Source organism: Lichenostomus cassidix, unplaced genomic scaffold (genome assembly GCF_008360975.1).
Source record: "Lichenostomus cassidix isolate B80296 unplaced genomic scaffold, HeHo_3.0 HiC_scaffold_52, whole genome shotgun sequence".
In the NCBI taxonomy this organism is placed as follows: Eukaryota; Metazoa; Chordata; class Aves; order Passeriformes; family Meliphagidae; genus Lichenostomus; species Lichenostomus cassidix.
In genome coordinates, this window is record NW_028147320.1 from 1 (window position 1) to 13,064 (window position 13,064).

Genomic DNA, 13,064 nt, shown 5'->3' on the forward strand with positions numbered 1-13,064 from the left:
ATTTTCCATCAGCTGGTGTAGCTCATGGAGCCTTCCACACCAGCCAGCCTTTGGCTCCCACACAGTGCCTGTCACCCTCACCAGGCTGTCCCTGCTCTTGTGCACCACACTTCCCTCCCTGACCCCCTCAAGTGCATAAAGGAGCAGCTCTGTGCTCCAAGCAGCACAAAGCGGCAGCAGCAGCTCCCAGCAGAGATGCACCTGGCCACATTTTTTTCTCCCACAGCAAAAAGTAGCTGAGCTGCCTGAAACATGCTTCCAGGCTGGGGAGGACCACAGGGACCCCGGAGTCCACTTGGCCACATCATGCTCCCCTGATGCACTGAGAACTCGTTCCTCAGCTGGAGAAGCATGTCAGCAGCTGGAGAGTAGCTCCAGATCAGCAAAGCCCAGAGCAGGGAGAGCGGAGTCTGGTGCTGTGAGCATCTGACAGGGCTGGGCAAGTGCTGTGGGGCCAGGTGTCCTCTCCACGCCCCGCCAGCTGATGGTTGATGCTCCTCTGGCAGGGGAAGGAGTTCTTAGTGCATCAGGGGAGCTGCCATTGGTCATTCTGCAAACCTGCTCTTAGACATCAAAACCTATTTTTCTTCTCCAGCCCAAGAAAGGAGTATCAAGCCAACCCTCAGTACTTTGGGATGGGCCAGGGGAGTCCTCACCGCGCAGGTGAGGGGGAGCATCCTGCCTAAGCCCCCTTTCCATCCCCTCCCACCAGGGAGAAAAGCAAAGAGAAAAGCAAGCCAAGGGCCAGGTTCCCTGCGCCCTGGCCCAACACCAAAGTATAATGCTGCTGGGTTTGCCAAGGGCACCCTGAGTGTCCTGGACAGAAGGGAGTGCTGAGACCTTGCTGAGAGACCTTTGGAGAGGGTGAGACATACATTGATCCCTCTGCTGTCTTCAGGGTCTGGTTTCTTATCAAGGTGACACAGGAATGGGATTGTGCTCTGATTGTAGCCAAAGGTGCAAACCCAGGGCAGTTGGGAACAAGCCCATCCAGCCCCTCACCTTGCCCTGAGCCACAGGGAATTCCTTTGCCTCTCACATCTCTCAGTGGCAAGCTCTGAGTGCAGCAGAAGTGCTGGGGATTTCTGACCTCAGAGAACCAGGAATGGTGTAAGGGGAGGAAAACAATTCCTTCATCTCTTTCCTGCCTTCCATATCCTGTAAAACTGGGAGTAAAAATGCTACCAAATATTTCTACTTTAGGAGTGATTCCACTGACAAATCCTGAATACCCAGCCTTGTCCCAATGCCAATGGCCACAAACCCAGGGCAGCAGGGCAGGGATGGCTCCTGGAGAGCCCCATGCACAGGCCTGGCTGCTCATGGCACACTCAGACAGCACAAGTGGAGCTCAGGCAGGGACCTGGATGAAGGTTTTCCCAGAGAAGGAACGAGGGTGGATGAGTCCCAGCAGGACAGCCTGCAGGGAATGGCAGTGGTTTGGCTCAAAGCAGCCTGTCCTGACTTGTCACTGTCCTTTTCTCCATCAACAGGTCCCCATGGCCAGAGGCAGAAAATGTCCAACAGCAGCTCCATCAGCCACTTCCTCCTCCTGCCATTTGCAGACACGCAGCAGCTGCAGCTCCTGCACTTCTGCCTCTTGCTGGGCATCTCCCTGGCTGCCCTCCTGGCCAACAGCCTCATCATCAGCACTGTAGCCTGCGGCCACCACCTGCACACCCCATGTTCTTCTTCCTGCTCAACCTGGCCCTCACTGACCTGGGCTCCATCTGCACCACTGTCCCCAAAGCCATGCACAATTCCCTCTGGGACACCAGGGACATCTCCTACATAGGATGTGCTGCACAGGCTTTCTTCTTTCTTTTCTTCATCACAGCAGAGTATTGTCTCCTCACCATCATGAGCTATGACTGCTCTGTGTCCATCTGCAAACCCCTGCACTATGGGACCCTCCTGGGCAGCAGAGCTTGTGCCCACATGGCAGCAGCTGCCTGGCCCAGTGGCTTTCTCATTGCTCTGCTGCACACAGCCAATACATTTTCCCTGCCCCTGGGCCAGGGCAATGCCCTGGGCCAGTTCTTCTGTGAAATCCCACACATCCTCAAGCTCTCCTGTGCACACTCCAAACTCAGGGAATTGGAGGTCTCTGTTTTCACTACCTCCTTAGCACTTGGTTGTTTTGTGTTCATTGTTTTCTCCTATGTGCAGATCTTCAGGGCTGTGCTGAGGATCCCCTCTGAGCAGGGACAGCACAAAGCCTTTTCCACATGCCTCCCTCACCTGGCTGTGGTCTCCCTGTTTCTCAGCACTGGCACATTTGCCTACCTGAAGCCTCCCTCCCTCTCCTCCCCATCCCTGGATCTGGCACTGTCAGTTCTGCACTCAGTAGTGCCTCCAGTATTGAACCCTCTCATTTACAGCCTGAGGAACCAGGAGCTCAGGAATACCCTGTGGAAACCAAAAACTTGATGCTTATTAGAAGTGAAAAACTTCCCTTATCCTTCTGCACATCACTCTTAATGCAAGTTATTAGACCCAGCCTGCCTGCACAGGTTATTGGCAGTAGTTATGGTAGTTGTTCTGTTTTATTTTTTTATTCTTCAAAATGGGTGTGCAACTAAATTTTATGATTCAATCCTGTTTTTTAATTGACTGTTTACCTATTAAATTGTACTCAGAGACTGTGCAAATGAGGGACTGTGCTATGGATTTAAATAAAATAAAGGGCCTTGCATTGACTTGTTTGTCCAATATCCTTCATCTGATGCCATAGGAAAGCTGATGGCAGGGCCAACGTGCAGAGACAGAGAGAAAAGAGTCCCAGCACAGCAGCACAGCCAGGGAGCAGTATGCTTGCTCTTTCCAACTCTGCTCTTCCCAACTCCCCACTGCCCTTCCCAGCCCTTCTGTGGCTGTAAGGCCTGAGTGCTCTGGCAGCTTGGTCACAGTCCTGCTGCATGGCCGTGCTGTGAGCAGAGGCAGGGACAGGCCATGGGCACTGCTGGGACACAGCTGGCCTCCACCACAGCAGTTCCAGCAGCAAAGGGCATCTCCTGAGGGCACTGCAGGAAGGCTCTGCTCTCCCTCCAAAGTCACTCTTGGGAACAGAGATATTCTATTTTATACTACATTTTATCCTAGTGCTACTTTACACAGTACCTTATCACTTCTAAATGCTAAATTCATATCTGCAAAAGCCAACATTCGCTATCCACTCATTTACCACACAGAGGGTTGAGCGGCCGACTCAACCTTCCAGGCTCCGAGATTTTCTCGTCCCTGTCACCTCTCCTGCTCCCGCTGTCAGACACTCTGCTGCTGTGGAGTCTCACACATCTAAGCCATCACTGCTGCCCCACCTTGGGCGCCACATGTAGAAGTTTTCATATTGTCACTGAATCTGCGGGAAAAACAAAAACCCTCCAAAACATTTTCAATGTTAGAGAGTCAAGGCGTTACTTTATTATCTGACCTGGACGTTGTTCTGGCCAGGACGTTCCACAGAAATCATCTCATCCACACATAGCCCAGCTGTGCAGAGAGAATCATTCCATGATACATGGCTTTTACCTGATTTTCAGATATTTTATACAGTAAAAATACATAGGAAAGCATTGGGTCAGTGTTCATTGGTCTATAGTTGAGCAAACGCCCAGTATTCAGTTTCTCATTGGATCTGAATCTCCTCGCCTCTGATGTTAATTAGATTCTTCATTCTTCAGTTTCCTTCCTGGGCCAGGATGTCTTCACCCCTGCTGGAGGTGGTCTTGGGTTTTAGATATCCACTGATGTCCTGCTGATGCTCTGCTGATTTCCTTTATCTTAGGGTATCTTACTTTACCTTATCCTTATCTTTATCTTTATCTTTATCTTATCTTTATCTTTAACTTTATTTTATCTTTTTCTTTATCTTTATGTTCCTCCCAGTCTGTTGATATGCTGAGTCCACCAGACCTCACCTGGCAGAACAATGCCTTGGAACGAAACCTGAAATTCCTGTTTTGGCAGGGAATAAAGACAAACAAAACCTTTGACTAAAGTTATACAAAATTTTTAACCTGATATATTTTCGAACAAGTCCATCAGCTCTGGGATGTGCATTAGGTTCAACTCCTCATGGCCATTTTCCCTGAGGAAATCCTCCATGTTTTTGGACTCAAACTCTCCATTTTTGAGGTCAAACTCTCCATTTTGGGGTTTTTCTCTTCATTTTGGGATTTTTCTCTCAATTTTTGGGTTCAAACCCTCATTTTTTGGGTTTTTTCCCTAATTTTTTTGGTGTTTCTCTCTATTTTGGGTGTTTCTTTCTCCATTTTTGGGGTTTTTCTTCATTTTTGGGCTCAAACTCCCAATTTTTGTGGTTTTTCTCCATTTTTGGAATCAAACTCTCCATTTTTGGGGTTTGTCTCTCCAATTTTGGTCTCAAACTCTCCATTTTTGGGGTTTTTTCCCCTTTTTTTTTTTTTTTTAATTTCGTTGTGTTTTTCCCTTAACTCCTCCCAGCTATGATGGTGACAGAAATCACAGCCCTGGGCTCCTCCAGGGACACAAAGCTCATTGGGCTCTGCTGAACGGTGAGGAAAAGTCCTGAAAAACCAATAATAACCCCAAAAAACACCCCAAAATAACCCAAAAATCCAGCCTAAAACCCTCAAAAAACGGAGCTGGAAAACCTTAAAAAAATCCAAAAAATCCACACAAAAATCCAAATAAAAATGCAGGAAAAAATGCAACCCCCGCCTCCAAAAATTCCCTCCCCAAAAATCCCCCCCAAACCCCCAAGAAAACAAACAAAAAATACCCCAAAACCCCCCAAAATCCCAAAATTTAAAAAAACAAACCCAAAACTCCCTGAAGAAAAAAAAACCAAAAAAAATCCCAAAAGCTCATGAACTGGAAAACTCTAAAGAAACCCCAAAATCCCCCCAAAAACCCAAAATAAAAAAAAAATCCCCCCCAAAACACCCTAAAAGGACCCCAAAACCTAAAAAACCCCCTCAAACAACCTCCCAAAAACTTAAAATAAAACCCAACAAAACCCCCTGAAAACAAAACCCCAAAACCCCCTGAAAACAAAACCCCAACAAAACCCCAAAACCCCCTGAACTGGAAAACCCAGAAAATCCACCCCAAAAATCCCAAAACACACCGAAAAAAACCTCCAAAAGTTTAAAAAAACAAAAATCCCCCCAAAAACCTCCCTGAACAGAAAACCCAAAAAAGCCCAAAATCAAAAAAAATCCCCCAAAAACCCAAAGAAAACCCTAAAAAGCCCCAAAAACTCCAAAATAACTAAAAACCCCAAAACCAAGCAAAACAAACAAACAAGAGAAAGCAAAAAAAAAAAAAAACCCTGAAAAATCCCAAAATTAAAAAAAAACCCAAACAAACAAAAAACCCCCAAATTCCCTGAACTGGAAAACCTGCTAAAAAAAACCCCAAATCCCAAAAAAAGTCCCCAATCCCCCCCCAAAAAATCCCAAAATCCACCTGAAATACTCACAAAATCCACCCCAAAATCCACACCAAAATCCTCCCCAAAATACCCCAAATCCTCCCCAGAATACCCCAAAAATCGTCCCAAAAATCTTTTGCCCCAAACCCCCAAAATTCCTTCTAAAAATCCCCAAAATCAAAATTCCACCCCAAAAAATCCCCAAATTCTCTCCCAACCACACCAATAAAAGCTATTTGGGGGGAATTTCGGGGGAATTTGGGGAGGACTTTGGGTAGATTTTGGGGAATTTAGGGGGAATTGCGGGGATTTGGGGGATTTGGAGTAAATTTGGGGTGTATTTTGGGGGAATTCAAGGGAATTTGGGGGTGGATTTTAGGATGGATTTGGGGTACTTTGGTGTCATGGGTTTGAGACTGGACATTGCCAGGAGGACACACGCAAACAGGGCAACCAGGCTCCAAGCTTAATGTTGCAAAAAGTGTTTAATTACCTAACAGAGTTGGAGGATAAATGCAGGCAAAAATAAACTTTTCATACAGTTTTTTGTTCACTCCCTCCTCCCTCTTAAGAACCTACAGTATTCACCCCCTTTCCTCCTTTATAATCCACAAGCCAGGTGGGGGGGCAGGGTGTGGGGTCTCTTTTCAGTCCACAGAGCAGATTCTCAAATTTACTCATCACCACAATTCTTCTACTACAAATACTCTTTATCTCTACTTGTTTCTCTCTCTCCCCAGACAGTTTTCTGCTCTCACCCCCACCCTCTTAAGAAGCAGTCTCTGCACTCACCCTCCCTTCCCTCTCTCCAAACCAGCAACACAGACAGGGGCAAGTTGAGGGGTTCTCTGGTCAGCCCAATCAGGAAAAGAGGTTCTCTACTTAGCCAGGGGTCCTTCCCATGAGAGACAGTCCTCTGGGAACTTCTTTGGCGTGGGTCCAATCTCACAAGCAACATCCTGCCCGAATTCTGCTGCAACATGAATTCTTTTGTCCATAGGGTGCTGTGCAGACTCTCCTGAGCTGAGGCCAGGCTGCTTCCATGCCAGGAGCAAGGCCTTTCTCTCATTTGCAAGGCCTTTGCAGTTTTAACTCTTAGATGAGACTCCCACTGGTTCACAGTCTTTTCCAGGCATCCACCTGCCCTTCTGGCGTGGGCTGTGGGCAGAATTTCTGCACTCCTGTGGACTCCATGGGCTGCAGGGGGACCTCCTGCCCCCCCCATGGCCTTCACTGTGGCTTGCAGAGGGTTTTCAGCTCCAAAACTGGAGCACCTCCTCCCCCACCTTCTTCACTGACCTTGGCACTCTCCATGCTGTTCTCCCTCTACATATTTTCACCTCCACCTCCTCCTCCTCCTCCAACTACAAAGAAGTGAAAGAAGTGCGCGCCTGCTTTGTTTTGAATTTTTCTTAAATATGTTTTCACAGAGGTGTAACCAGCACCTCCAATTGGCCCAAACTTGGCCAGCAGCATGTCCATCACCTTCAGAGCCATCAGAGATTGGCTCTGCTGGACTTGATGTAAAAACTTCCAGAACTTGCACTCAGGACACACAGGAGCCATCTTTGTGCCACACCCCACCCCTCAGACACCTCCCTAGGCCTACTAGAACAGCTTCTGAGGGGTCTAAATTTCTCCTAGATGTTAAAAACACTTCACTGATGTTTTGGGCCAATCAAAACCACCACACAAATTAACTCCCAATTCCCCAAGTCACTCAGTAAAATGGTGCAGCTTTACATCTCTTTGTTTCATTTCCTTTATTTTACTTCAATTTTGGTTGTTCTGATAGGATGAAGAAGGAATTTAGATTGGAAAAGACCTCCAAGATCACCCAGCATTGCTTGATGACAGCAGAAGAAACTATTACACAGCAGGTGAGATTTTTTAGGGTGTAAATTTAATAAATCAGCTCTTCCCAATGAATTTCCAGTGTCGATATGAGTCCTGATGGATGTTCCTGCCCCTGTGTTTGTCCAGGTGGCCACAGGGAATCAGGAGAACGTGGAAGCCACCAGCCAGGTGTCTTCGCAGTGTGGGTCCCTGCGAGTGAGGGTCACCAGGGCTCTTCCCAGTGTGGGTCCTCTGATGGGGGATGAAGTTGGAGCAGCACATGAAGCTCTTCCTGCACTCAGGGCACTCGCATGGATTCCCTTACTGGTGGCTCCGTTGGTGTTTGGTCAAGTGAGAACTCCTGGAGAAGCTCTTCCCACACTCGGGACACTCATAGGGTCTCTCCCCAGTGTGGATGCGCTGGTGGGTGATGAGGTGGGAGTTCTGTTTGAAGCCCTTCTTGCACTCAGGGCAGCCGAAGGGCCTCTCATTTGTGTGAATCACCTGGTGCTCCAGGAGATGGGTGCTGGTAGGAAACCTCTTCCCACACTCGAACACTCGTAGGGTCTCTCCTTGTGTGGATCATCTTGTGGTGGATCAGGTGGGAGTTCTGGCTGAAGCTCTTCCCACATTCCCCACACTTATAGGGTCTCTCCCCAGTGTGGATGCGCTGGTGGGTGATGAGGTGGGAGTTCTGTCTGAAGCCCTTCCTGCACTCAGGGCAGCGGAAGGGCCACTCATCTGTATGAATCACCTGGTGCTGGAGGAGCTCTGAGCAGGTTGGAAACCTCTTCCCACACTTGGAACACTTGTAGGGTCTCTCCCCAGTGTGGATCCTCTTGTGGACAACCAGGCTGGAGCTCTCGCTGAAGCTCTTCCCACATTCCCCACACTCATAGGGTCTCTCCCCAGTGTGGATCCGCCAGTGCCTGATGAGGGTGGAGTTCTGTTTGAAGCCCTTCTTGCACTCAGGGCAGCGGAAGGGCCTCTCGTCTGTGTGAATCACCTGGTGCTGGAGGAGATGGGAGCTGGTCTGAAACCTCTTCCCACACTCGGGACACTCGTAGGGCCTCTTCCCAGTGTGGATCCTCTGGTGGATGATCAGGTTGGAGCTGGTAATGAAGCTCTTCCCACATTCTCCACACTCATAGGGTCTCTCCCCAGTGTGGATCTTCTGGTGGCAGATCAGGCGGGAGCGCTGGCTGAAGCACTTCCCACACTCCCCACACTCATAGGGTTTCTCCCCTGTGTGGATCCTCTTGTGGTGGATCAGGTGGGAGTTCTGGCTGAAGCTCTTCCCACATTCCTCACACTCATAAGGTCTCTCCCCAGTGTGGATGCGCTGATGGATGATCAGGTGGGAGCTCCGGCTGAAGCTCTTCCCACACTCCAAGCACTTGTGGGGCTTCTCCCCATCATGAAGCTGCTCAGGAACCTGCAGTTCTGAACTCTGATTAAGGCTCTGGTTGCCTTCCTGGCTCAGGGTGGGTCTTTGCTCCTCAGAGCACCCTGGGCTGGGTTTGCAGTCCCTCCTTGTGCAGCATCTCTGGGCCTTTTCCTCCCTCTTCAATTCCTGGCTCATGGAGCTGCTCAAAACAGCCTCTTCCACGAGGTTCTGCTGCAAGGATTTGTCCTCCCTGGTCACCACCCTTAGCTCACTGCCTGGGGGAGGAAGGACAAGGAGAGGATTTGGGATTTTGTGGTTAGCACAGGTTTTTCCCATGAGAAGTTTTCTTGTGTTCTGTAAATAAAGATAAAGTTTGGATGTTTTTGGAACAGTGTCCCAGAACTTGGGCAGTGCAGGCCTGGCCAATCAGGCCTGGGGGAAGGCTTCTAACTGACCAATCTGAGTGACTTTTGAGAACTCTATATATGTGATGAAATCAAAACAATAAAAGTCATTCCTTCTTGCCACTGAGAACTGATGCATTCATTACTCTGCTAGCTGCTCAACAGCGACAGGATTTGCCTCCATGCCAGAGGGAAGGGGAAGGAGATCCCCCCAGTCCATCCCCCAACAGCAGCAGGGCTGTCCTGCAGCCAGGGGCGATGCTGGGCTGGGAGATGGAGGAGAAGAGAGGGGGAAAGGGGCAGTGACTTCCTCCTCACCTGCCTGGGGGTCCTGGGGCATCTTCCTCTTCCTCACAGCTTCCTCCTCCATCCAGCCGAGGTTTGGGAATGGGAAATCCTGGTTTGGAGAAAAACAAGGAGTGACTACCTTGGGTTTGAAGGTCACCCTGTCCAATTCATCTCTAGAAGTCACCAGGGCTTTGGGGTTCATAAAAACCTCCAGACCACCAGGATTCAGCCCCAGAAAAGACTCTCCCAGCAGTTCTCCCTCTCTGGCCTCTCCACTCTGGGGTTCTGGGTTTCCCCCTGTCAGGGCTGCAGGGGTCCCATGTCTACTGGGGGTTCCCCTCTCCAGCATCCCCACTCTCCCCAGACTGATTGAGGTCCCAGCAATCCCAGGGGTTCCTCCTCTCCAAGTTCCCCACTTTGGGCTTCTGGGGGTCTCCTCTCTCTGGGGTCCTTGCTTAGGGGAGTCAATGGGTTTGGGGGTCCCAGGGATCCCCTCTCCCCTGTTCTCTCACCACGCTGCCAGGGGTTCCCCAGCTCTGCCATTGCCCCTCTCCATTCTCCCCTCCCATGGCTCTCCCAGGACTCCCCAAAACCAGTGTCCCCCACCCCCCACTGGGTCCCACATGGTCCCCACGTGACCCCAGGCAGAGCCCAACCCCCACCATGGTGGGGATCCACATCCCCCCACCCCCCACCAGGGCTCTGCCAGCACCGCCATGGGAACCCCAAAAACACCTCCTGGGGACACCCCAATGTCCCCCCGAGGGGCATTTGCATCACCTGACTGGGGCTTACTGGGACCATGTGGAGAGGAAACTGGGGACACATTGGGAGAAACTGGGATCACACTGGGAGCAACTGGGACCATACTTTGGGCAACTGACTGAAACTGGGGTCATGCTGGAGGCAACTGGGAGTAACTGGGAAAGACTAGGATCATTCTGAAGGAACTAGAACCTTACTGGGGCAGCTGGGTGTGCCTGGGAATGACTAGGAGCATGCTGAGGGCAACTGGAATATACTGGGAATGTTTGTAACCATACTGGGCTGACTGGAATCACACTGGGAACAGTTGGGACCATGCTGGGGACAACTGGGAGCAATTGAGAGTGTCTGGTGCCACCCTGGGCAGGACTGGGACTATAGCAGGAGCCAATGGGGGCAATAGGGATCATACTGGGAGGAATTGGGAACAACTGGAACTATGCTGGGGGCAACTGCAATCATAGTGGGATCACAGTGGGAGCAGCTGGGCCCATGCTGGGAGAGACTGATATTATACTGGAATTGACTTGGAGTGGCTGTGGGCAACTGGAATGATGCTGAAATCAACTGGCAGGAAGTGGGAATGACTGGCAGCATGCTGAGGGCAACTGGGATATAGTGGGAGAGACTGGGAGACACAGGGATCATACTGGAAGCTAATGGGCTCATGCTGGCATTGACAGGGAGCAACTGGGATCACACTGGGGGCCACTGGCATCATACTGGGAGGAACTGGGATCATACTGGGATTACAGTGGGTGTCAATGGACTCTGACTGGGGCTTACTGGGAGCTACTAGACCCATGCTGGGAGCCAACTGGGGATACACTGGGAGCAACTGGGAATGACAGGGTGCATGCTGGTGACAACTGGGATCTACTGGCAGTGACTGGGATAATCCTGGGGGCAACTGAACCATACTGAGGTAACTGGGAGAGCCTGGGAATGACTATGAGAATGCTCAGGGCAACTGGGATATACTGGGAGTGCCTGAAGCCATGCAGGTGGTGACTGGAAGCATACTGGGAAAGACTGGGAATGTGCTGGGGGGAACCGGGAACCTACTGGAGGCAAGTGGGAGTGACTGGGGCCCTGCTGGGAGAGACTGGCATCATCCTGGACTCATACTGGGATTGTACTGGGAGTGACTGTGACTATGCTAGCAGCAACTGGGAGAACTGGGAACACACTGGGCAGAAGACGGAGGAACTGGGAGCACCTGGGACCGTGCTGGGGGCAAATTGCACCATAATAGGGAATGAGTGGGAGTGACTGGGTTCATACTGGGAGCAACAGGGACCCTAGAGTGAGGGGAAGTGACCAGGAAAAGACTGGGATAGACTGGGCTCATACTGGGAGTGAGGAGGAAAATGGAACCACATGGGGCGGGGGGTGGGGGGGGGCCTGGTGTTGGCAACTGGGCTCATAGTGGGAGTAGCCACTTGCAGGACCCGGGAGCCCTGAGCCCCTTTCCCGGCCATCCTGCCCCCAAGCCACCACACTCCCCCACCAGGGCTCCCAGCAATCCCAGGCATTGCCCCTCGCCGATTCCCCGCTCCGGGCTGCTGGCGCTCTCCTCTCCCTGCGCTTCTGCTTAGACAAGCCGCGGCTCCCGGAGCTCCCCAAAAGCCGCTGTCCCCCCCTCCCCCGCCGGTCACCCGCTGGCCCCGGGCACAGCTTGGAGGGCCCGGGCAGAGCCCAACCCCCACCGCGGGGGGACCCGCATCCCCCTGCCCCCCATCGGGGCTCTGCCCGCACCGCCACCGGGACCCCTAAAAACACCTCCCGGGGAACCCCTCATGTCCCCCCGAGGGGCAGCTGCGGCTTGGCTTTGCAGTCCCGAAAACTCCAAACATCCCCCAAAAACCCCAAACGCAGGGACCCCCCGAATATTTGGGGCAAGCTCCCCCTCCCCGCTCACCTGCGGGATGGGGGCGGCGATGCTCCAGGGGGGCTGCGAATTCAGGGAGACCCAAACCGCGCGGTTCCTGACCGATCCTTTTCTGTCCCTCCTCTTCCTCTTCCCCCCTCTCCTCCCGCTCTGTCTCTCCTCCTCCTTCCCCGCCCTAATCCCACCTCCTTCTCCTCCTTGCCCCAATCCCTTCTCCCGCTCCTCCTCCTCCCTGCTCCTCCTCCGCCGTTGCCGAGTCGCTCGCAGGCCGCGGGAGGAGCGGGGATGCAGCCGGGACAGCTCGGCATGGGCAGCGCGGGGCTTTCGGCTGCTCCCAGCCCAGCGCTGGGGACAGGGGGAGCCCGGCCTGGGGAAAAGGAGAGGGAAACAGGGAAAACTGGGGGCTGCAGATCCAAAGTGGCCTTGCTGGGGAGCCTGGGCAGGGAGTTGCAGCCCTTGGGGCTCCTGTGGGGAGCCTGGAGATGCGGGAAGGGGGAACGCAGAGAGGGGTGGGGGATCCCAGCAGTGCAGCACTGGAGTGACTGGATCGTACTGGGATCGTACTGGGGTCATACTGGGATCGTACTGGCAATGACTGGGCTGTTCTGGGATCGTAGTGGGATTATACTGGCAATGACTGGGCTGTACTGGGGCACCTGGAACCTTACTGGGGTTGCTGGGAGTGACTGGGCATGACAAAGAGCATGCTGAGGGCAACTGGGATATACTGGGACTGTCTGTAACCATACTGGGCTGACTGGAACCACATTGGGAACAACCAGGACCATGCTGGGCAGAACTGGGACCACACTGGGAGCAACTGGGAGTGAATGGGAGTGACTGTGTCTACACTGGGAACAACTGGGCATGACTGGGACCATGTTGGGTGGGACTGGGATGATACCAGGGGACACTGGGTGTAACTGGGATCAGACTGGGAGGAACAGGAAACAACTGGAACTATGCTGGGGGCAACTGGGACCATGTGGGGATGAGAGTGGGAGCAGCTGGACCCATGCTGGGGGAGACTGGGATCACGCTGAGGGTGACTGGGATCATACTGGGATTGACTGGAAC

The 13,064-nt window shown here is 52.1% G+C and overlaps 1 protein-coding gene across 1 annotated transcript; it reads right to left on the reverse strand.

Annotated features, from left to right (window-relative positions):
* Positions 1-7,164: 7,164 nt before the first annotated feature.
* On the reverse strand, positions 7,165-12,090 carry LOC146423427 (uncharacterized). Its single transcript, XM_085044776.1, is given in 5 exon segments — positions 7,165-7,806; positions 7,809-7,826; positions 7,829-8,914; positions 9,362-9,440; positions 12,018-12,090. Coding segments are annotated over 4 exon segments (1,389 nt in total). The 5' UTR covers positions 9,414-9,440; positions 12,018-12,090; the 3' UTR covers positions 7,165-7,573.
* Between the last annotated feature and the right edge of the window lie 974 nt (positions 12,091-13,064).